Source organism: Eumetopias jubatus, unplaced genomic scaffold, assembly GCF_037043125.1.
Source record: "Eumetopias jubatus isolate StellerSeaLion01/CBP00866 unplaced genomic scaffold, mEumJub1_p1.0 scaffold_1, whole genome shotgun sequence".
Lineage (NCBI taxonomy): Eukaryota > Metazoa > Chordata > Mammalia > Carnivora > Otariidae > Eumetopias > Eumetopias jubatus.
In genome coordinates, this window is record NW_028274807.1 from 856130 (window position 1) to 880051 (window position 23922).

At 60.8% G+C, this 23922-nt stretch overlaps 1 protein-coding gene across 3 annotated transcripts; it reads right to left on the minus strand.

Moving 5' to 3' along the window:
* Nucleotides 1–4605: 4605 nt before the first annotated feature.
* COL6A2 (collagen type VI alpha 2 chain) lies at nucleotides 4606–21302 on the minus strand. 3 transcript variants are annotated; one of them, XM_028094756.2, is made up of 27 exons: nucleotides 21173–21302; nucleotides 20413–21008; nucleotides 20188–20208; nucleotides 19445–19510; nucleotides 18718–18771; nucleotides 18591–18635; nucleotides 18292–18318; nucleotides 18051–18077; nucleotides 17923–17967; nucleotides 17448–17501; nucleotides 17014–17076; nucleotides 16432–16494; nucleotides 16110–16199; nucleotides 15489–15551; nucleotides 14710–14772; nucleotides 14495–14557; nucleotides 14064–14126; nucleotides 13720–13770; nucleotides 13345–13380; nucleotides 12989–13051; nucleotides 12828–12890; nucleotides 12648–12683; nucleotides 12423–12468; nucleotides 12058–12210; nucleotides 11376–11828; nucleotides 11179–11217; nucleotides 4606–5204 (listed from the first exon to the last, which is right to left on the minus strand). In XM_028094756.2, exons 1-27 carry the CDS (start codon nucleotides 21279–21281, stop codon nucleotides 4606–4608), a joined length of 3051 nt encoding a protein of 1016 aa, XP_027950557.1. In that variant the 5' UTR covers nucleotides 21282–21302. The 3 variants fall into 3 exon arrangements, with proteins under 3 accessions (XP_027950557.1, XP_087879688.1, XP_027950558.1); XM_088023562.1 differs by having other exon boundaries at nucleotides 14495–14553; nucleotides 14706–14772; XM_028094757.2 differs by lacking the exon at nucleotides 4606–5204 and adding an exon at nucleotides 7331–7626 and having other exon boundaries at nucleotides 21173–21281.
* Nucleotides 21303–23922: the final 2620 nt, after the last annotated feature.

Sequence of the window (23922 nt, forward strand, 5' to 3'; positions counted from 1 at the left end):
GACCCACCAGTGCCTGTGTAGTGTGTTTGGAGCTGGAAGAAGGGAAGGGCCAAGCTAAGTGGGCAGGATGGGGGACTCGAAATGAGTGAGCATGGGGAGAGGTGGTCAGAGGAAATGGGGGTGCTGCGTGGGGGTGACACACTGGTTCCCGGGTTCCACAGATGTGTGTGAGATGCCCCTGGAGCCTGAGCCGGGCCACAGGTCACTGGGAGATGTGGGGGCTATGGGTAGGGTTCGGGGCAGGCGTCTGGGGTTCAGTGGCCCTGGGGTCATGCATGGGACAGAAGCCCCACACCAGATAGCAGGGCTCCTCCATCATGTCTCAGGAAGGAGGTGTGGCCGGTACTGCCTGATGCTGTGGGGGTGGCCGGGCAGGTGAGGATGAGGAGGAACAGGGTGCCGGGAGTTCCTGGGGAGGGGATGAGTTCCCTTGATCTGGCTGGGAGGTGACAAAGCATGAGACCCAGGGGTCCCAGGAGGGATGGACCCTGGCCACAGACTTCTCTCACAGTGGAAGCTCAGGGGGCCGAGGCTCAGTGATGGGGGTCTCAGGAGGACAGCTCCCCCATCTCCCAGCCCACAGCCCCCCTGCCTGCTACTGCATCTCCCCACAGAGCCAGGTGGCGAGGGACAGGGAGGGGGTGTGGTGGAGAACCCCCCCGACAGACAGCCCCAGATTCAGATCCTGCTGAGCCAAGCGTGACCGCGGTGGCTGAGGGAGGGCTGTGGGGTCCTGGGTGGGAGCTCCAGAAGGAGGAAGGCAGCAAGGCTGTGGCGGGCATGAGGCTGCTGTGGTCTGGTCCTACTGGGGCACCAGAGAGGCTGTGCACAGGTGGCCGTGTTCCCCAGGGGATGGCACCCTGGGGGCTCCGAGCCTTGAGTGAGTGCACATGGGCTCTGCCACAGGCTGAGGTTTTCCCAGTTTCGTCTTCCAAAATAGGGAATGAGTTACGTGCTCCAAAACCGGAGTGACATGGGTTCTGTGGGGAAGCCTCACCAGCCCGTTCCCGCCGGGCCCCCTTCACACCCTCCTCAGAAAATCACTGTGTTCTGTTTCATACCCACTTCATGCCCATTTAAGCAAACACAAACACATGCGAATATATGTTCTTAATTCTTCCTTCAGTGTGTAAAGAGAACGGGTTACATGCTGGATTTCGAGTCTACTTAACAAGAGCACCTTTCTTATCGGTATTTAGAGAGACTCCTACTCAAAATGGGTTTTATTCACTCATCCTTTCCCCCTATTTTCTTAACCATTTTATGGTGAAATGTAAGAAACATTCAGAAACCACGACCAACTTCTCAAGGGTTTGTGACCATATCCTGGGTGACCCTCTCCTGTCACAGAATACCCCTGACTCCCACAACGCTACTCTAGGGTGACTGGACCTGTTTTCCTGTTGGTCCATCTGGCAGAAGCAAGCATGGCGGTTTGCTGACCTCAGAGTCCATCTGGTCCAGTGTGTCATTCAGAGCCCTTGTTTCCTTGCTGATCTTCTGCTTAGATGATCTGTCCATTGCAGTGAGGGGGGGTGTTAAAATCCCCCGCTATTATTGTATTATTATCAATGTGTTTCTTTGATTTTTGTTATTAATTGGCTTATATAATTGGCTGCTCTCATGTTAGGGGCATAAATATTTACAATTGTTAGATCTTCTTTTGGATAGACCCTTTAATTATGATATAGTGTCCTTCTGCATCTCTTATTACAGTTTTGATTTAAAATTTGATTTGTCTGATATAAGGATTGCCACCCCAGCTTTCTTTTGGTGTCCATTAGCATGGTAAATGGTTTTCCACCCCTTCACTTTCAATCTGGGGGTGTCTTTGGGTCTAAAATGAGTCTCTTGCAGACAGCATATCGATGGGTCTTGCTTTTTTATCCAATCGGATACCCCGTGTCCTTTGATTGGAGCATTTAGCCCATTTACATTCAGGGTAACTATTGAAAGATATGAATTTAGTGCCATTGTATTGCCTGTAAGGTGATTATTTCTGTATATTTTCTCTGTTTCTTTGTCTTTGTTCCTTTTGGGCTCTCTTCGCTCAAAGGATCTCCTTTAATACTTCTTGCAGGGCTGGTTTAGTGATCCCAAATTCTTTTAGTTTCTGTTTGTCCTGGAAGCTCTTTATCTCTCCTATTCTGAATGTCATCCTAGCTGGATAAAGTATTCTTGGCTGCATATTTTTCTCATTTAGTGCCCTGAATATATCATGCCAGTCCTTTATGTCCTGCCAGGTCTCTGCTGCCAGTCTAATGTTTCTACCCTTGTAGGTTAAAGACCTCTTGTCCCAAGCTGCTTTCAGGATTTTCTTTGTCTCTGAGATTTACAAGTTTCACTATTATATGTCGAGATGTTGACCTATTTTTATTGATTTTGAGAGGGGTCCTCTGTGCCTCCTGGACTTGAATGCCTGTTTCCTTACCCAGATTAGGGAAGTTCTCAAGTATAATTTGTTCAAATAAGCCTTCTGCCCCCCACCCTCTCTCTCCTTCTCTTTTGGGACCCCTATTTTTCAAATATTATTTCACTTTAGGTATTATTGATTTCTTGAATTCTCCCCTCGTGATCCAGGAGTTGTTTCTCTCTCTTTTTCTCAGTTTTCTTATTCTCCATCATTTTGTCTTCTATGTCACTGACCCTCTCTTTTGCCTCGCTTATCCCAGAAGTTAGAGCCTCCATTTTTTACTGCAACTCAATAATAGCGTTTTAATTTCAGCCTGATTAGATTTTAGTTCTTTCATTTCTCCAGTGATTTCTCCTCTGTGTTTTTCAAACCCAGTTAGTATCTTTCTAATCATTGTTTTGAATTCTGGTTCTGACATCTTACTTATGTCCATATTGATTAAATCCCTGGCCATGAGTACTGCCTTCTGTTCTTTCTTTTGGGGCAAGTTTCTCCATCTCATCATTATGTACAGAAAAGAATAGATGAAAGACAGAGAAGACAGAAACAGCAACAACACCACCAGAAAAATACAAACAAAACAAAGTAAGAAAAAAATCAAGAAGTAAAACAGAATGAAACAGTAAACTAGATCCTGGTGTACTTTGATCTGTTAAAAGAAACTAGATCTCAAAATAGGAAAGAAAGAAAAACTTATGTATATACACAAATAAAATACAATGAAAGGAAACCAAGAATAAAAAAATTTATATAATGTATATATAAAAATTAAAAAATTAAAAAAAGAATGGATAAAATAAGAAAATAACTGAAAAAACAAAACAAAACTGAAAGACTCAAGAAGGATAAAAGCATGAATGCTACATACCGTTTTCCCCAAGAGCTGAAGTTGCAGTTCTGTGTGATCGTGAACTTGGTGTTTGCCGGGTTCCTGCGAGTCTCCTGGGGAGGGACCTGTTGTGCTGGTTCTCAGGTGTCCTTGCCCGGGTAGAAGTGCACCCCTACCAGGGGGCCTGGCTCAGTGTAAGCAGCTCTGAATCGCACTGTGTGGCCCTGTGTGCTCCCTGAAAGCTTTCCGCACCTTCCAGGAAGGGGTCACCTTCTTAGTTATAGAACTGAAGCAGTTCTTTTCTCAGATCTCCCATTGATTCTGCAGGTGTTCTGAATGATTTGAAAACTAGCTAGCTGGATTCCAGGGGCCAGGTGAAATTAGGGTCCCCTACTCCCCTGCCATCTTGACTCCTCCCCCCAACAAACATTTTTAAAGCACTTCGGCTTAGTCTGGGGATAGAGGGGGACTTCACTGATGCAACAGCATCCTTCTCAGCTCAAGGCCAGCTAGACAAGGGCAGATTCCAGGGTCAAGGCTGCCCGGTCTATACACTTGGGGTGGTGTGGACGGCCAGTGCCTGGAGTCAGAACCTGCCCCAGGAGAGTGGGGCAGGGAGGAGCACCATGATCAGTCCTGGTGGCACATGAACGGTCTGAATGTCTCCTTAGCCACCATGGGGGGTCCCTGGTGGGCACAGAGATAAGGAGGCTGAGAGCAGGGGGCAGCTGAAAGCCTTTATTGTACTGGGGCATGTGCATACAGGAATGTGCACGGCCTGCTGTCACGGCTCAATCTGGGGTAGGTGACCTCCAAGGGCCAGGCAGAGACCTCAGAGCAAGCCCAGGAGAGCTGGTGGGGCCCACCGAGAGCCTTTGGAGGGCACTGGAGGGGCTGAGGAGTCCAGGGATGAGGCTGGGCTGAGGAAGGCCAGGGGAACTGCAGACCATCCATGAGGGTCTGGAGCACTGGCCACCAGAGTGCACCCTGCAAAACCTCTGGGATCCAGGGAGGGCATGGAGGGCAGGGTGCGGACCGACGGACAGGAGTGTAGCGTGGTGGCACGCTCTGGCGGAGCTGGGGATGGGCGGGGGTCCTCTTTTCCTGACTTCACACCCACACCTGGAGATGGAGTCTGCAGCATGCGGGACCTCTGGGTGAGTCTGAGTAGCACCACGGATAGAGGACGGTGCCCGCGGGGCTGGGGAGCCCGGGGCACGAGCCTGAGTGCACAGGCAGGGCCGGGGGCGGAGGCAGGGCGGCGGGCTGGGAATGCGAGATGGGGGCTGGAAGCTGGGGCCAGGGGCTCGAGGCTGGGGGCCTGGGCGTGGGTCTGGGGGCGAGGGGCAGGAGCGGGGGGGCGCTAGCAGATCCAGCGGATGAACCTGTCGAAGAAGCCGGGCTGGGCCAGGCTGTCATAGTCCTTCTCGCGGAAGACGGCGGTGGTGTCACCCAGGCTGATCTTGGATAGCACGTCTGTGTCCACGTCGCCGCCCACGGCCACCACGGTGGGCACCACGTTCTGCTTGCGCATGGAGTGCACGGCCTCCTCCAGGCTGTCGTTGCCCGTGACGCCGTCGGTGAGGAACACGAAGGCCAGCTCGGCGTGGCGGCGCGCCCCCGCCCGCGCGCCGCGCACCACGTGGTTGATGGCGTGCACGATGCCCGCGCCCACGTGCGAGAAGGAGTTGAGGTAGCGCGCGCCTTCCAGTGCCTGGTGGATGACCGTCAGGTTGGAGGTGAGCGGGAATTCCACCTGCTGCTCACCCGGGCCCCCGAACTGCAGTAGGGCCACGCGCGCGTTGAGCGGGTCGTCGTCCCTGCGCGCCAGCGTCAGCCGCCGGGACACCTCCTCCACGAAGCGCCGCGCCTTGTAGAAGTTCTGCTCGCCCAGCCGCTCGGAGCCGTCCAGCAGGAAGACGATGTCCACAGGCCTCTGTGTGCACTGGGCCACGTACAGCTCTGGGGGCAAAACGGGGTGGTGGGCAGGCGACCCGGGTGAGGCCCCCCCCCGCCCCCGCCGGCAGGGCCCTGCGCTGGCCGCTCCTCCTGGCCACTCCAGGCCCTGGCACAGTCTGGTTCCCGGCCCTGGCCATGCCCTGCACCCATCTCTGTGCACACCCCTCCCACTGGAGCCCTAAGAACCACCACGGTTGTCGGGTTGCATCCAAAGGCACACATGGCCGGGAGCCCCCACCACAGTGCGCCGGGGTGGGCCCCGTTTTCTGGAACCTGTCACCGTCTTTGCTGGTTTTGCCTTCACCAGGAAATGTCCCCAAATCTGAGGACTGAGGGGTTTATTTCCACCCTCCAAGCACCATCTCTGCTCAGTGGCCTCCTCCAAGCCCTTCTGGGGCAGGAGGGGGACCCCAAAAGGGCCTCAGTCCACAGTAGGGGTGGGAGAGAGGATCAGGGAGGCTGTCTCTGTGTTGGTAATTGACAAAAATGATCTCATAAAGACCTCCAGCCCTGAAAACCCCAGGAGGCAAGGACCCACATCTGCCATGTTGTCCCAGAGCTGCCCAATGCTGACTGGGCCACGTCTCTCCCAGCTTTGGGAGCAGCGGAGAGAGGAGCCTATGTCCTCTGGGACTGGACATCTCTCTGGTAGGCCCTGAGCACAGGGTGGCCAGGCCCCTGCAGCCTCTCCAATGACTCACTATTACCTGAGGAGAGCCCTGCTCCCATCTGGGTGGTCACCAGCCCTGGACTTGCCAGACAGCTTTGGGAGTGAGGCTGCAGCCAAGGCTGAGGCCAAGCCTCTGGGGGATGTGGGTGCCACAGCACAGGCCGAAAACCCACTCTTCACATACACGGGACATGGTCCACCCTCCGCAGACACGCAGCCAGGCCCCTCTGCCGTGGCCTTGCTGGAGACTTCACCTCTAACCGTAGCTGGGGCTGGGGGAGGACAGAGCTGGTCCTCCTGCTTGCATCCAATTTCTCAGCCCCGCAAGCCCCACTCTGGGATGTGGGTCCAGGTATGCTGACCCCTGGGGCCAGGAGTGTGGGGATCCCATCAAGGAGGAGGTCCTGACTCCTGGCACCGACGAGCAGGGCTTCAGCCCAGGCTCCAGCCTTGGGGCAGTCCTGCAGGCACCAGCCGCCCAACTATGCAGTTGCCCGCTCCAGACCAGTCCCCAGCCACAGCATGTCACCCCAGCACATCACGTGACCACAGCAATGCGTTCACACTCTTTTTCAGCTTTTATAGAATGTTTAAGGTGTGCTCACAGCACCTGAAGGTCGCTCCCTGGGTGTGTCACCATGTGGTGTGGGCGCCAGGCTACCCGCAGATGGAACAGCTATTTCTGGCAGGCGGGATTTTTTTTTTTTTTTTTTTTTTTTGGAGCTTATATTAATGATGTAGCTTATTTTGGTGGCCATGCAGACGAAAAGCAGCTTCTGCTTTAAATCCACGTGGCCAGAACTTGCTGAAAAAGTCTAGCAAGCAGTCTGGGTGCCCCTGCGCTCCCAAGTCACCACCAGCAGAGACACACATGGGGGGCGGCTGGCTTGGGGAGCAGTTTTCCTCAATGCACCAACCAGGGAGGCCGAGAAAAATGCATAAGGGGTGGTGGCAGGCACAGAGGCTGCAGGGGAATCGAAGAGTTTAGGGATTATGAGGCTCTGCTCTTCTCTCTTCTTTTCTGGCCAAATAATGTCTCCCCCAAAGATGCCCATGTCCTAGTCCTGGAGACTGTGAATATGACCTTATATGGCAAAAAAAGACTGCAGGTGGAATTAAATTATGAGCTTGAGACTACTCTGGACTCTCCAGTGGGCCCGAAGTGCCACCACAAGGTCCTTATAAGAGGGAGGCAGGGGGGTCAGGCTCCAAAAAGTGTGGGCTCCGTGACCACAGAGGCAGAGACAGGAGCTGGAGGAGACAGGAAGGGTCCTCCCTGAGCCCCCAGAGAGAGCGTGGCTCTGCCACACCTGGATCTTGGGTTTTCGGCCTCCAGACTGAGAGAGAACAGATTTCTGTTGTTTTAAGCCCCTTCTTGTGTGGTAGGCTGCCCCAGGGAGCTAAGAGGTCTGGGTGGGGGCAGCTGGGCCAGCCCTGCACGCAGGCGGCCTCTGCAGCTTCAGCAGAGCGCCAGCACGGTCTCAGGGTCCCCCACGATGTCCCTGTGCACCAGCTTAAATGTGTCAATGAACAGTTCCATCCAGTCCTGCCGCTCGCCTCCTGTGGCGAACTTGGCTCGCTCGGCGGTGTAGACCAGCACGGCCACCAGCCTGGAGTAGGCGGCCGGGTCCTGCGTGAACTCCGTGGCGTTTAGCAACTGTTGGATCAGGGGGATGGTCCTGGGGAAGGAGGCATCCGGGCCCTCTTCCGTGCGGAGGAAGGTGACCGGGGGCTCGCCGCCAGGCCGCGGTCCATCTGCAGGGGCATCCAGAGAAGGCTTTAAGGGACTAAGTTGGCGTGAGTGGGCCTCCAGCCGCCCTCCTGGGCTGAGCGTACTGTGAGAGCCAAGGGCCTCTCTCCTCCGGGATGACTTAGGACCAAAGCGAGGAATGGGTGTTAGGCTCAGCAAGGGGGTCGGATGAGGAGGCTGCGGGGGGGCTACAGCGCCCCCATGTCAGCACGCGGGTGCCTAAGCTCACAGTGGCATGGGGAGCCAGCAGCAAAGCACGTTGCCGAGGAGACGGGGAGTAGAAGCACCTTTGGGGTTCCCACAAGACTCTTGACACAAATAGTGGCACTGAGACTTGACCAGTCTCGGGGGTGGCTTCTAGCAGCTCAAGGCTGTGCCCCTGGACCCCCCTCAGAACAGCTTCCAGAAAGCTTGCGATTCTAAATCCTTCTCTGCGCTTTGAGATGCCCATTGTCCGCTGCCCAGAACTGTCCCCTCGAGGACCCGGGAGTGGCCGTGCCGCATATACTTGGGGCTCCGCTCTCCCTCCCAGCCCCCCTGGGAGGTCAGGGCCGGACCCCGCGGGCGCCTTGCTCCGAGTGCACCACGGCCTCTGTCCTAGGGGCCCGGGAGTTTCTTTCCCCTCCAGGGAGGCGCCAGGTGGCCAACCCAGGTGACCTGGTCGCACGGGCCCCCCACCCCGGCACACACACCGCCCTCTGAGCCTCTCCTCTGCACACCCGGCCCCGGAGAGTCTCCCGCGTCTATCCCAAGGAAGCGGGGCTCGGGTCACACTGGGGCCCCTCCCTCCTTGCAGCAGCTCTCCAGAACCAGCTCAGTCTTTGCCGCCTCAGACCCTGGCCAGCTCTGTTGCTCCCTGAAACCCTCATAGCTCTGACCCAATTGAGCAAGCTGCCCCCTGGTTGGGTCCAAGCCTAGGATAGTGGGCCTCTGGGTGGATGGGGCCATGTGGCCCAGAAGGTCAGTGTCATGCCCCAGCCAGCAGCATCCACCCAGCACCCTGTTTGGGGCCTTGAAATGCTGAACAGCACACCCAGCCCCTGGCGTGTCGGGTTTGTAAGATCTCATCCCCCAGCGACCTCTGCTTTCTTCCTCTCTGGTCACAATGTCTACGACACTTGGAAATCTTCATCACTTTAAAGGATAAGCTTGTGAGTTCAGCAGAGAAGGTAACTGGGAGAAGGAGAAGGGACTCCTAGGGGGCCACACCCTTCCACTGCTGGGTCTCGGAGGCACAGGGGAAGCAAGGTCACCACCCCACCAACAGCAAAACCACACGGAGACATCACAAGAAAGGGAGCTGTGGCCGGATAGCCCTCATGAACACAGATGCAGACATCCTCAGCAGAATATTAGCAAACCAAACCTAACAACACATAAAACGATTTATACACGGCAACCAAATGGGGTTAATCCCGGGCCGGCGAGGTTGGCTCACCATCTGAAAATCAACGTCATCCATCACATCAACACGGCAAAGAAGAGAAACTGCCGAAGCAGCCTGTGACAAAGCCCCACACTCACTCAGGATGAAGTCCTCAGTAACTAGGAGCAGAGGGGACCATCTCAACTTGACAAGGCGCATCGGTAAAAAGAACCTCGGCTCACTTCGAACTCAGTGGTGAGAAACTGGAAGCTTCCCTGCCAAGACCAGGGCGAGGATGCTGGGTCCCTGCTGAGCCCTGACACCAGGGCTTGGGGTCTGGAGTCTGCCCTCGAGGGGCCGACCTGACTGTGGGACCCACTGCAGGATGACGGGGGTGCCCTTGGGGTCTGGAGTCTGCCCTCGAGGGGCCGACCTGACTGTGGGACCCACTGCAGGATGACGGGGTGCCCTTGGGGTCTGGAGTCTGCCCTCGAGGGGCCGACCTGACTGTGGGACCCACTGCAGGATGACGGGGTGCCCTTGGGGTCTGGAGTCTGCCCTCGAGGGGCCGACCTGACTGTGGGACCCACTGCAGGATGACGGGGTGCCCTTGGGGTCTGGAGTCTGCCCTCGAGGGGCCAACCTGACTGTGGGACCCACTGCAGGATGACGGGGTGCCCTTGGGGTCTGGAGTCTGCCCTCGAGGGGCCAACCTGACTGTGGGACCCACTGCAGGATGACGGGGTGCCCTTGGGGTCTGGAGTCTGCCCTCGAGGGGCCAACCTGACTGTGGGACCCACTGCAGGATGACGGGGTGCCCTTGGGGTCTGGAGTCTGCCCTCGAGGGGCCAACCTGACTGTGGGACCCACTGCAGGATGACGGGGTGCCCTTGGGGTCTGGAGTCTGCCCTCGAGGGGCCAACCTGACTGTGGGACCCACTGCAGGATGACGGGGTGCCCTGCGGGCAGGCAGAGGCACAGCCTGTGGGGTGCTTGGCCACTCTGTGTGGCCTCTGGCAGAGACTGCGCTGGCCCAGCTCTGAGGCTGGCACCTGGGGTTTGGGCAGCTCTGGGCACTGCGTACAGCCGTCCCCAGCGGACTTGAGGGACCCCAGGCCCAGGTCCCCAGAGTGAAGCCCAGAGCTCACAGGCAGCCATGGTGTGGTCAGGCTACCACCGTGATGACCATTTCCTGGGAAGCTCTCTGTCAGACAGTGTGGGGACCCCTGACCCCAGCTCAACACAGTTCCTTCCCTTGGGCCGCCTCTGTGCCTTCGGACCTGCCCAGCGGGCCCACCTGACACTCCATGAGGAGTACGCACGCAAGCCCAGGAAATGCTGACTTCGCCCAGCAGAGGAGGGTGTGGATGCGGGCTCCACGTTTCTTATCTGTGTCCTCTGTGGGATCTGCCAGCACAGCCCAGCCTGCCCGCTCCGGCGGCCCCCGCTACACCAGCTCCTGGGAGGGTATGGACCTGCTGCCCGCGTCCCCGCCGGAGGGCCTGGTGCTGGTTCCGGGCCCCCGGCTGGCGGGGAGGCTCACCCAGGCACCTCTGCGGGCTCCGTGGCCCCAGCCGGAGGGGTGTCCTGCCCTTTCCCTGGCCCCGCAGGCCCCCCTGGAACAGCTTCTGTGTGTCCCCAGCACTGCAGCCATGTCGGACAAGGGGCCTGGGCCCCCAGACACAAGCCGGTGTCTGCTTCCTGAGGCAGGAGCTCAGGGCCGTCGGGGGGGAGGGGGGCCAGCGCATCAGCCCGAGGTTGTGTGGCCACGGCTGTTCACACCTCCCGGACGGTTGTAAATCGGCCACTTTGTTTACTGCATCTGGGGCTCCCGCCTGGGGGAGCTGAGACGGTTCTGGGTGTCTGTCCCTCCGGGGGCAGTGCTGGTGGTGGGGGACCACAAGGTGCCAAGGCTGTGAGCCTGCGTTCCAGACCAGGGCCCGCCAGACACGTGCAGGCCTAGACAGGAGCCCCCCACAACCCCCCCGAGTGTGCGAGCTGGGTGGGCAGGCTGAAGGGCTCAAGACGTCAAACCTCACCCCCAGCCCCTCCTCAGACGTGCCAGGGTCCTGGGGTTGAGTCGCCCATCTGAAGGTTTCTTGCCAGGGAGGGCTCCCGCAGCAGCCCCTCCTCCCCAGCCCTGGGCCGCTTGTGAGTCTGGGGTGGGGGGCTTGGCAGCACCCCGAGTTACCTGTCTGGCAGGGAAGGTCCGGGCACACGATCTGAGGGTCTAGGAGCAAGGAAAGAGGCCAGGCGTCCCAGTCAGTGTCCACTGGCCGGGTCAGGGGCTGGACTCCCTCAGCGGCCCTTGGATGTCCCAGCCGCTTCTGGCCCGCCGCATGTCCTCCCCCCACCGCGCGGACCCGGGCTGGGCGGGCCGCCGCTCACCTGGGCACAGGACGTCCTCCATGTCGTCGATGAACTTCTCGGCCACCAGATCAGAGAAGAGGGTCATGTTCCGCACCTGCTGCGGCTTGTCGCACGCGATGGAGTAGAGGTTCTCGCTCTCGTGCCTCTCGTGGAACATGTCCCCGATGCCGATGGCCGTCACCGTGACGTCATGGTTGCACAGAGCCCGCAGGTTCAGGTCGTCGTCCCGGGGGTCGTGGCGGCCGTCCGTGATGACCACCGCAAACACGCGGGTCTTCTGGCGCCGGCTCTCCTTGATGAGCTGGTTGTAGGCGAACTTGAGGGCTGAGGGCGTCCAGGTGCCGCCCGCGATCCACTCCAGGTTCTTGACGGCCTCCTTGAAGCTGGACAGTGAGTCGATGCGCTCATCGTCCAGCTGGATGGCCTCAAACGTGCCCTCGTGACTGTATTGCACCACGCCCACGCGGGTTCCTGCGGTGGCCAGGCCGGGCGTGAGGTGCCGCCGCTGCCCCCGCCCCGCACGGCCTGCCACCCTCAAGCGGGGACCTCGGCGGCTCTGGGGAAAGCTGACACCTGTCCCTTGAATGTCTGTCCGCCGCCTCCCGTGACGGGGCCTCGGGACGTCCCGTCTGCCCGGCCTCCCTCCCGCTGGTGCGTGGGACCTCCCACCTCCCCTCGCCCCACGGCAGGCACAGCTGACCTGTCTCTGACTTGGGGTCCTTGGCAATGGCCCCCAGCCTGTTGACCACGTTGATGACGAAGTTCTTCTCCAGGGTGAAGTTGGTGTAGCCAATACTCTCGGAGCTGTCGATGACGAACACCACGTCCAGGGCCCCACACCGCTTCTCGCAGTCTGCCGGGAGGGGCAGGGTCAGCGTGGGGGGGGCGGCGGGGGGCAGGTGGCTGTGTTCACTGACCCCGGGACCTGGGAGACAGGCCCGAGACCCACAGCCAGGTGCACGAGCGGGAGGGCGTGACCCAGGCAGATGACCCTGACCCCTGGACCAGAGCCCTCCAAGGACACTGGAGTCCTAGTTCCTCTGCCACGTGGGGGCCGAGACTCACCGCAACACCCGCACGTCTCCCTCACGTAGGTCATGACATCACACTCCTGCAACACAGGGGCATCAGTCCCGGCCCGAGAAAGCGAGCTCCATGGAGGGGCCGAGAAGGGGCTCCTGGGAAGTCTTCAAGCAAGCTCCTGCTGACCTCTGACCTCACCCCTGCTGCCCTTGCTTTCCCATTTCAGGAGGGAGGGGAACACGGATTCCATCCCTGCCTGACACTCACCGTGAGGCCGGGGTCTCCAGGGGGGCCGGGCTCTCCCTGGAGGAATGGTGACAGTGAGAAGTGGCCCGGGTCTGGGCTGAGGTGGGGCAGCCCCCACACCCTGTGCACTGCCACGACCCTGAGGTTCGGGGTGGCCCAGGGCTGTGACCTGAGGGCTGGAGGCACCAGCAGCTGACCTACCTCGGGTCCTGGGGATCCTCTCGGCCCCCGAGGGCCGGGCTCACCAGGGGGACCGGGATCTGCCTGAGGGGTGAGAAGGGCAAGTGGGCGGGGGCCTCAACCTTGGGCGTGCGCCCCCCCAGCCCCGCGGCTCCCATGCGCCCCCGGCCCAGAGTACTCACAGGCTCGCCCTTCTCGCCTTTCCTCCCGGGCTCTCCTTTAGGACCAAAGTCACCTCTGCCCCCCTGAGACACAGGACACATGTCAGCCCGGGGTGAGGAGCTCGGCATGGCCCCCCCCCCCAGCCAAGACCTCCAGGGGGCCTGCTAGGGGTACAGGTGTGCTCTTGTCCGAAGAGCCTGTGCCTGGCGGTTGGGTGGGTTACGGGGCCGCGTTTCGGGAGAGGCGGGGTTTTTGGCTGGAGAGTGGCGAGCAGGCTCAGAGCTCAGCACAGGAAGCTCGCTGGGGCCCGGTGTGAGCTGAGGGGCATGCAGGCTGCCCCATGGTGGGTGCGGAGGAGGCCTCTATACATACATACCTCAGGGCCGGGTGGGCCAGCCTCGCCTTTCTCTCCCTGGGAAGCAAGCACAGGTCACCGTAACGCAGCACAGAACCCGAAGGGCTGTCCCTGGGGCAGGAAGCTGGCTCTCCGGGGGACCCAGAGATTTTTGGAAGACCCCTCCTGCCCCCTTAGGGTGGCCTCACTTATACAATCTGTGTGCAACCGTGAGCGCCGTGGGTGAAGGCCACACCACCTGCCCTGTGTCTGGGACAATTCCTGGGGGTCTCTGCCACAGACGAGTGACCCTAGGCCCACTCGCCCTCGCCTCGACCCCCAGGAGGGAGGACCTCGCAGGAACTGGTGGGAACCTTCAGGGCCTCCCAGGGCCCCCCGACTCCTGCCAGGACTTACGGGTGTTCCTCGGGGTCCCGGGTAGCTAAATCCAGGCCTGCCAGGGTCTCCCTGTGGGAAGGGGGGCTGGTCAGCGCGGGTCCAGTGGGAAGGGAAGAGGCTGAGCTGGCACGGGCTGAGGGTGAGGGCGGACGGGGCTGGGCTGTCGGTCTGGGGGCTGTGCGTGCAGTGCCAGCCTTGGGACGTGCTCCCCCCGAGGGAGACACAGGAGGGGCTGCCCGGCCCCCACAGGTCCCCCACGCCAAGGGGGCTGGCCGGGCATGCTCCTGGCAGCCTTGCTCGGGAGCTGAGAAGGGGCTCAGGCCCCCTGCGGCCAGTCTTGCCCAGCAGGGTAGGGGACATACCTTGGGACCAGGCTGTCCTGACTCTCCACGGGGACCAGCGTCACCGGGGTCTCCCCGAGATCCCTGAGGGCAGAGAGAACACGGAGTCGGTACAGGTAGGGACTGACCACGTCCGGCAACACTACCCTTCTCCCCTGCTGCCCTGTGGGGACCGGGTAGCCGGGGTTCACTTCTTCCAGGTGCCCCATCCTGGCTCCCAGGCACCGCACCCTGCCTCCCCCTTGCTGCCATCTGCCTGATACAGCCGGACCCCTCAGGGCGGGACGACCGTGGGAGGTACGGGGTGCCCCCCCATGCTGCTGCCCGAGCGTGTCATGGGGACCATGTCCTGAGGGCAGGAGACCCAAACAGCACTATGGGGGGGGGATGGTGAGATTGAAGGGCAGCGAGGGGCCCGAGCCCCAGAGCCACCCAGGTGTCCTGCTACTGACCTTATTCCCGGGTTCGCCCAGAGCCCCCTGAGGGCCTCTGGGTCCAGGCAAGCCTCGGTCTCCCTGGAAAGAAGGGACACCGCTCTGTCGATCACTGAAGATTAGGCGGGAATGGGGGGTGCCCCTGCTGGGCAGGGGGGCAGGGGGGTCCCAGTTACCCGCCCCCAACCGGGGAGCTGGGTGCCTGCCCCAGGAGGACGAGTGGCCTCACTTACCTTGGCTCCTTTGTTGCCAACCTCGCCAGCCAGACCCCGGGGACCCTCAGGGCCAGGGTCTCCCTGTGAGCAGAGAGGACAAGTCAGTCTCGGGCATGTGGGGGCGGGTCACTTAACTCCCTGGAGAGGGTGACACTGGAACTCAGCCCTGCCCACTGAGTCTCATGCACCAGGGAAGGGACTGCCACCCATTTCTCGGAGGGGAAGCCCCTCCTTCAAGCCCTTGACCCACATCTTGCAGGGAACTGTCAGTCCTCTGATTTGCCACAAAGACGTCCTGAGTCAGCTCCAGGTATGTGTGTGTCTACGGCGGGGAGCCGCCGGGCGGAGCAGTGCGCGGCACTCACGAAGCTGGCCCTGCCCTGCCCCTGCCCCTCGCAGGGAGCGTGGATGGGGATCGCCTGTCTGCCCCTCCTGCTTTCTGAGAACCTGCAGGGGGTGCCTCTGCCAGCGGCCGGGTACCGGGGGTCATTTTTTTATTTATTTGAGAGAGAGCAAGAGTGAGAGGGAGCACAAGCAAGCGGAGGGGCAGAGGGAGAAGCAGGCTTCCCACCGAGCAGGGCCTCGAGCCCAGGACCCCGGGATCATGACCTGAGCGGAAGGCAGACGCTTCACCCACTCAGCCACCCAGGCGCCCCTGGGGGTCACTTTTGTTTTCCCTGGTGGACCGTGGTGGGGGGACTGTTGGTTGTCCTTTGTCCCAGGGCCCTGTTGACCCTCTGGTGAGATCCCGGTGCAGGAACAGACGCGGCCAACGGCTCCCCCTCTCAGACACTCACCTTCTCACCCTTGGGGCCGTTGCTGCCCGGGCTGCCCTTGGCTCCTGGGTCCCCCCTGCGCCCCTGCAGAGAACAGGTATGTAGGTGGGGGGCCTGATGGTGGGGCCACGTGGGGACCCCCTGCTCTGCTCTCCTCACTCAGGCTTTGGGGCAGGGGCCTGGTCCTCTGTCGCGTAAGATTAGTTGCAGTCAAGGATTTAGGAGATGAGGGGCTCCTGGTCAGCGTGTAAGACCAATTAGGTCAATTAGGAGTTTTAGTTGATGTGACCGGGGCCCCGCCTGGACCAGCTATCAGCATGGTCACTTGGTCCACTTCCGGGCCAGGCCGGGCCTCGGGATGTTTCCCCTTGAGGGCCAGCCCTGCCGTGAAGCACAAGGGGACAGGGGACATGGGGGGGACAGGAGGCAGTTTCCAGGCAGGGGTGCCCCGGCCCCGGCCAGCAGGGGTTCTGCCCTACCTGGGATGCTTCCCCGGTGGTGCCCAGAGCAGGGTGTGTGCAGGAGGGGCGAGACAGGCAGGCCGGGCCCAGAGGGGACAGCGCACCCTGGCCAGCAGCCACTGAGCTCTGGGCCCCAGGCACTGGCGGGGTGGGGGTGGGGGGGGACAGAGCATGAACTCACAGGCTCGCCTTTGGGTCCTCGGGGCCCAGGTCCACCCTTGGCTCCTTTCACACCGGGACTTCCTGGGGATCCATTGTTGCCTTGGTAACCCTGCAGAGAAGAGCCACGTCGGCCCCACAGGGAAGGGCCCTGCAGAGCGCCCTCGCCCCCAGCCCGGCCGCTGCTGGGTGGGAGCAGGTCTGCCTCAGGTCGCCCAGCAGCAGGGCCGGAGGGCCTGGCAAGGGTGCCCGTGCCTCTTACTGCCCTTCTCCCGTCTGCGTCAGTGATCACAGCTGGTGTGTGGCTGGGGGGCGGGGAGCAGGGACCCGCCAGGGGCACTTGCCTTGCTTCCTTTGGCCCCGCTGTCTCCTGGGGGTCCTCTGCGCCCTGGGCGACCAGCATCTCCCTGGAAAGGTTGGAGAAATCAGCCTCGCGTCCCTGAGACGTTGGCAACAGGCCCGTGCAGCTGCACAGGTGAATCCGTCAGATAGGTGCCCCGTCCGAGGGGGCTGCCTTCTTGGGAAGGGCGGTCATTTCTGCTCCTCCAGAGGCCTGGGCAGCCAGGACTGTGGATGCAGAACAGCCAGGGCGCCCGAGAGCTTGGCAAAGGGGCCTGCGAGGCCTAGGGGGACAGTGGCTTGGTTGCTGGGGCCACCTGGGCACACTGCAGAGCCGCCTGACTGGACACACAGTCCTGAGCTAGCCACACACTGGCATTTTGGGGCAAGGCACCCCACACCCCCGGGCATGAGCGCCACGACCCCTCAGGCAGGGCACTCCTAGGCCTCCTACCCCCAAGCGCCAGTTTGCAGGGACAGGCTCTCTCTGCCAGACTTCTTGGCCGGGCTGCCCCCAGCACCGCCCCCTCCCCCCCAGAGGCCTGGCGCTGCCCTCGAAGGCCCATCACCTTGGCCGGGCTGCCTACCTTGGTGCCCTGGTCACCTTGCTCCCCAGGGTTGCCGGCTTCCCCTGCGTATCCATCGGGGCCCTGCAAGACAGGGTGACAGGGCTGTGCTGGGCTTTCCCCAGGAGTCCAGATGAGCAGAAGCCTCGTCTGGACTGAGGTTCCGCCTAGGTCTGGGCTTCCAGAACCCACCGTCAGGACTCCCAGGAGCACTGTCCCCGACCCGCCCCAGAAGCCCCCAAGAGTATTTCCTCATCGTGAGACCACAACTCTGGCTGAACCCTGGGTGGGGGTCAGAGGGGCAGGGAGAGGCTGAAAGAAACGTCCACGCCAGGTGACTCCCAGTTCCCTCACTGCAGCTCGAGGGGCTGGCCGCCACCCTGCCCACCCCCACCACGACCCTGCATCCCCTGGAGCTGGGGCTGAACCCCAGGAGGAGCACCAGCTAGCCTTACCCGACTCCCAGGGTCTCCCTTGCAGCCTGGAGGCCCGATGCGCCCCAGCTTGCCCTGGAGGAGAAGAGGGGGGCAGAGGGTGGGTCAAGGTCGTGCACCAATGACGGGCGAATGTGCAGGGCAGTCCCCTCCGCTTCACACCCAGTGGGCACCCAGCTGTGTGTTTCAGGGCCTGGACGGTATGGTGGCCTCTCTGTGGGTGGCAGGGAGTCCCTGGGATGCAGCAGCAGCATGCGGGTGGCCCGCCAGTCAGGCCAGGCTGGGCAATTCCCACGAGCTGGTCCTCAGAAGCACACATCCACTCTGGCTAGGTGCCAGTGGGGGCCGTCCAGCCACAGGCTGTGGGCAGGGGCTAGGGGGGCCCAGGGGCCCCAGGTAGGGACCCGAGGGTCTCGGGGAGGCTCTGCTCACTCCTACGTCAGAAATGCTGACATGCACCCGGCCCGGGGAGGGAGCCCGGGCGAATGAACTCTACCTTCTGTCCATCGGTCCCGTTCTTGCCGGCCAGGCCAGGGGCTCCCTGGAGGGAGAGGTGTAATCGTCAACCCGTGGAGCAGCAGGAAGGTGGGGTGCCCCGCCTGCCGGCCAACACAGCCCGCTTACCTTCCGCCCCTCGGCTCCAAATTCACCCTGCGCAGGAGGAAAGCGAGGCCAGTTAGCTTGGCGTCCCAGACACCACTGCCTCAGGGCCCAGGTCTGCCTCGGGCCGAGCAAGAGGCCAGAAGGACCCGAGAGGGCCGCCCCCCTGCGGGACTCCTGTGCCCCGATCAGGGCCACGGACTCGCTGACGGACGCAGCCGGGGGCTGGTGCTGAGTTGGAGCCGCGGCCACGTCACAGTCTCACCTTCTCTCCTTTGAAACCAGGAACACCCTGAGGTTGGAAGGAAGGAAGGGTGGCGTTACTGCGATGCCCACCGGCTCAGGGGACAGCAGGGCTGGTGGCCAGCCTCCGGGGAGAGGCATGACCAGTACTCGGCGGGGGGCTCGGTTCAGGGACAGCATTCAGGATATTGAGGCTCTTGGCTTCTCGCACTGGGGGGGGCAGGCTGGAGACACCCTGACCCTGTGGCCAGCCCCACCTGGCCCAGGCAGCCCTTGGCTTGTCCCCGGTACCCCCCCCAGCCACGGGGGGCAGCGACTTGCCTTGGGTCCTGGGAATCCAATGGGGCCTTCGATGCCTGGGTCTCCCTGTGGAAGAACGAAGAGCCGTGGCTGAACCCCAGTCCTGGGGAACCGGGGCCAACGGGGCAGGGGTGCAGAGGGCACTCACCTGTCGTCCCTTCTGCCCGGGCTCTCCTGGCTCGCCCATGTTGCCCTTGGCGCCCTAAACGCAGATCATGGGGAAAGGGGTAAACTAAGGCAGGAAGCGGGCAGGGGCTTCTGAATGTCCTCTGTGTCCCCTCAGATGCCGCCGTGGGCGCCCCTCACCCCACGGGGGGCCACTGCAGTGAAGCTGCCTCCGTGGGCACCTCCAGCCCGGGCCATGGTGGGTGGCAGTGCCACCGAGGACGGGGCGCGCGGGAACATCTGGCCGGTGACCCGGTGGACGGGCATCTACAGTCCTGCTGGTCTAGACGGCTCCTTCCAGATTTAGAAAGGGAAACAGGAAGCCGTGTAGCTCATCTTCCCTTCCCTCCTCTGCCTTCGCGTGCGGCCTCTGACCAGAACTACTGGTCGTCGGACACCCCGGCAGCGAGTGCGTAAGAAGTGGGTGCTCCTAATGGATTAGCAGACACCTGTTTCAGGTTCCTTGGAACAGGTGTCTGCTAATCGAGCTTCCTTGCTTTACCAGAGCGCTGCAGTGGGCAAAGCTATAATAAGAAAGCATCCCTGCTTTTCTCCAAATGCCATTTAAGAGGGAGATAAAAACTGAATTTTAGTTCGTCCAGGATCAGGAGGGCTGAGGTCATTCCAGGGGCACGCGGCCCCACGTCTGGAGCTGAAGAGAGGTTGGGGCTTCCTGGCAGCTGACCCCGGGGGCGGTCTGGGCGGCTTACCTTCTGTCCACGGTAGCCCTTGGGGCCGGGGGGCCCGGGGATCTCCAGACAGCTCACCTTGTAGCACTGAAACAAGAAGCAAGTGGTGTAGAGGAAGCGGGCGCAAAGAGCCCCAGGTGGGGGGCCGAGGACCCCTGGGCGGTAGGCCATCGGGAGCACAGGGCTGGATGGAGGAGCAGACTCGAGAGGTGCCCAGGAGGCCCCCGAACCCACAGGCACTCTGGCCGAGTCTGGGAGAACCAAGGTTACACAATGGCCGAGGGTAGGAAGGATGGAAGAGCCCTCGGCCAGTCCCCACAAATGCTCGTGTGTGGCACCGCCTTTGTAGGAGCCTCGCTGAGTGGGAAGAGCCGGGGCCGGGGATGCACAGGGACGGGGGATGCGAGGGGCCCTGAGCTGAAGTCCCGAGCTGAGTGCCACCTGTGCTGTCCTCCTGGCCCAGAGCTTGGAGGGTGACCCCGAGCCTCGCCCCTCATCCACTTGGTGTGTGCTGGGTGAGTGACCCTAACGCCGACCCCTGGGTTTAAACAGCCTGGTTTGGGTCGGGAGCCCTTCATCCAAACGTAGGCTCTCAGGCCTGACATGGAGCAGAGGGGTCTTGCTCCCTGGCCTCCTCCCGTTTGTCCTGGGCCCCGGGGAGCAGCGGGGGCGCTGGTGCAGTGGTCATCTCTGCTGGGTCAGCGCCTCAGAGGCCTAGCGAGCAGCCCCCGGCCAGGGTGGCAGGACCGGAAAACGCCTCTCACCTCTCCATAGGCTTCATGTTTCTGCAGAAAAGACCAAGAAATGCTACTTAGCCGGAGCCGGAGATTTGGGTGAGAATGCCCAGGCTTACCCTCACAGAGGGGTAAACTGAGGCCCAGAGCAGGACACTGCCCACTGCCGTAGTGGGGGAGCGGGCTCCAGGGCTCTGGCCTCCACCCTCCACTCCTGGTGCCCAGTGGGCGGGCGTGGCCCCGGGAGCGGCTCACCATGACCTTGATGATGCGGTTGATGGTGTCTTGGTCAATCTCCAAGTCGGGACGCACGGTGGCATAGTTGTTACGGTAGAGCTCAAGGGGCATGCTGGCCATGTCCCGCAGACCCTGCTCGTTCGGGATCTGGTCGGGGGCCACGGTGAAGATCCGGATGCCCTCCTCACGGGCCCGCTCAGCCTGCAGCTTGATGCCCCCGCACGGGCTGCCGGTGACGTAGCCGTCGGTGATAACCACCGCGAAGTGGACCCCACCCTTGCTCTTGAGCTGCCGGATCTCCTGGGTCATGTTGGCCAGCGCGCAGTCGGTGAAGGTGCCCTTCCGGATGGAGACTATGTTCTCCAGGCTCTTGGTGAAGGAGGCCCGGTCGCTGTCCGGTGGGCTGAACACCTTCACCACGTCGGAGAAGTGCAGGCCGCCATAGCGCCAGCTCAGGGCTACCTGCTCCAGGTAGGTCTCGTCCTGCAGCTGGCTGATGAACTGGCGCACGAACTGTCTCATGTGGTAGAGCAGGCTGTCGATGGGGGACTGCATGGTGACGCTCTCTGAGGTGTCCAGCACGAAGTACACGTTGATGGGGCAGTCGGCCTTCTCTGGGGGGCACGGGACGTATCACGGGCCTGCCTGTGTGGAGGGCCTGCAGCGCGAGCCCGTCGCCAGGCCTCGTGCATGTGGGCGATTCTGGGCTCTGCCCTCACTGTGGCCCTGCCACAGCCCTTTCCTACCCACACCGAGCCGCCGCCCCCATGGCCCCTACCTGGGCAGCTGTTCCTCTCAGAGGCGCCGGGGGTGATGATCTGCTGCTGGGCACGGAGGGCCCCCAGGAGCCCCCAGAGCACGAGGGCGGAGCAGGGGCCTCGGAGCATCTTGGCAGCACCCAAGTCCTGCAACAGGGAGAAACAGCCACTGCAGACAGCGCCCAGTGCCCCTCTGGGACCCCAGAGCCCCCTCCCCAGATGGTAGGGGCAGCCAGGGAGACGCCCTCTTCCCTCGCCCCAAGTGGGGCCCATGAATACTCAGTGGACGCACAGACCGCAAGCTTTGGGCTTGGTTCTGGGTGAGTTTCAGACGTTCGTGGCCCGTCCCTGCCCTGTGGGGGCTGGGTGTGCTGAGCAGACAGGTGCATTCGCGGAAACTGAAATGCCAGTGGTGGGCGCTGGTGGCAACAGAGCCCTGCGTGGGGGGCTCAGTAGGTGGTGACTGGGGACGGGTGCCGGGGGCGGGGGGAGAAAGGCCCAGGCTGGGGTGGGGTGGGCCTTGGCACTGGATGTCAGCCATCCACGTGACCCCATGCTGACAGACTGGGGGAAGGCCCTGGGGATGCGGTATGGGGGCTGGGATGCAGACAGGCCTCAGGGGCTGGTAGGCAGCGAGTGCCAGGGTCCTGCTCGGATGGGGGGGTCCTTCCCCAGAGGGGGTCGCCGTGCCCTGACACATCTCTGTGAGAATGGAGGGTTCCCTGCTTCTGGCTGCCTGCCTGGCAACCAGATGGGGGGAGAGGACCTGGGGCTTGGGGACGGGGGCTGGGCAGGCACTGGGGACGAGAAGGGACAAGAAGGGGCTTGTCCTGGTGCAACTCTTTGTTCACACAAACGCCTCACGGCTTCCTGGAGTCCCCAGAGCAGAGGAATGGAATATAGGGACTCACGGCCTGCAAGTGGGGCATGCAGGTGGGCTGGGCTCTCAGGGGACGGGGGGGGAGGTGGTGCCTGGAGAGCTTTGGGGGAAAGCAAAGGAATGGGGGCACTTTGGTGCCATTTTCCTGGTGATGCCCCTCAATGCATTTTTGAGAGGAGGTGGATGGACTTTGGGGGGCAGATTTAAGGTTCATATCACTTGAGTTTAAGGTGAGAGGAGCTGGTCCTGGCATCGTTAGGGGTGAACAGGACATGGCCCTGCCTCCCCAGCCTAGGTCATGGTCAGGCCAAGAGGCCATGACCCTGCAGGTAGGGGCTGTGACCCAGCAAGGTCGTGACAGTTGCCCAGGCAAAGCAAAGCCCAGGGGGTGTGCCAGGGAATCCAGGCAGGCTTCCTGCATGAGGCGATGGAAGTGTCCAGACTGAGGGGACTGGCCAGAGGAAGGGGAGTGCCTGACTCAGGGAAGGTTCATTCAGGGAGGGCTGGGATGGAGCTGAGAAGACGGTGAGGGGCAAACCAGGGGCCCCAAAGAACCTGGGAGCCAAGAGGATGTTGGTGGCAATGGTCAGAGAAAAGAGGTCCAGAGCCATCAACCCCGCATGACAGCCAACGTGGGGACTGTGGGAGCTCGGCAGGGCGGGGCGGGGGGCTGGTCAGGGCTGAGCACCGGGATGTGGGTGCAGCTTTGTCCTCCCCCGGCCCTCCCCCTGCTGCCCCGCAGTGGGGGAGCCGTGAGTCCCCTCTGCTGTGGGAGGGAGGGGGTTGCCGAAGGGCCAGGGACTCTGCACCCACGTTGGCACCACGCCCCGTGCGTGTGCACACACCACACCAGTCACACACATCACACACACCCTCACACACACAATCAATTCAAAGAGGCCCCCATACTAAAGTGTTCTGCTGGAAAATGCCACTCTTGAAGGAAATGAAGAATTCTAAAAATAATTTACACAGGAGAAAAACACAATAGCAGCAACAATATATATATATATATATATAAACAACACCTAAAGGGAAGAATGATTTTGGTGTCATGGTGGGCAACCCCCGAGGTGGGCCCAATTCCTCCTGCTTCCTGCTGCCACCCTCTCACAAAATCCTCACACACTCAGCTGTCACTGGCCTGCCTGTATGACCAACAGCTCAGCACACAGCTGACGGTGTGTGCCTCCTGAGATAAGCTCACAGAAGACATCACGGCTGCTGCCTGGCCCTCTCTTGGGGTGTTCACTGGGAGGAAGCCCACGGCTGTCACATGAAGGCACTCATGCAGCCCTCCAGAAGCCCAAGAGGGAGGGATCGAGGCCTCTAGCCAACAGCCAGGTGAGTGAGCTATCTCAGCCCAGTCAAGACACCAGCTGAGCAGAGCCCTGGCCAATCCCCCCGACTCTGGCTGCACCTCATTAGGGACCCTGAGCTAGAGCCACCTAGGCAAGTCATTCCCGACCCAAATCAATTAAGACATAGTAAACGCTTATGGTTTTAAATTACTAAGTTCTGAGGTAATTTATACATAGCAATAGATAATTAATTCAGGCATCAAAATTTCTCTCCACAATATTTTATACAGAAAAACAATGAGACAGTAACTGGAGAATTTTGAGGGCAAAATAAAATGACCCAAAGATGTCTGCCTAGTCAACTTAGATTTCATGTAAAGGATAAAAGTCTCAGATGTAAAAGGGCTCACCTACATACCATTCTTAAAAAAAATTCTGCAGACAACAAAGGAATAAAAGTAAGTAAGATAGCAAAGAAACTTGAGGAATACAGTAAAATATAAAAAATGAAGAAAAAAGGAACCAGAAAGCGCAATTAATATCACTTGGATCAGCTATGACAATATATGTGAATGTTTTAAATTCTTCT

Bases quoted from the DNA above. Each gene is read 5' to 3' on its own strand.
- COL6A2 (XM_028094756.2), bottom strand. From the start codon at position 21,281: ATGCTCCGAGGCCCCTGCTCCGCCCTCGTGCTCTGGGGGCTCCTGGGG. The intron at 18,636-18,717 runs GTGAGTGCCCTC...GTTCTTCCACAG, and splicing joins CCGGGCAGAAGGGACGACAG to GGAGACCCAGGCATCGAAGG. The intron at 17,077-17,447 runs GTAAGGCTAGCT...CCTGTCTTGCAG, and splicing joins AGGGAGACCCTGGGAGTCGG to GGCCCCGATGGATACGCAGG.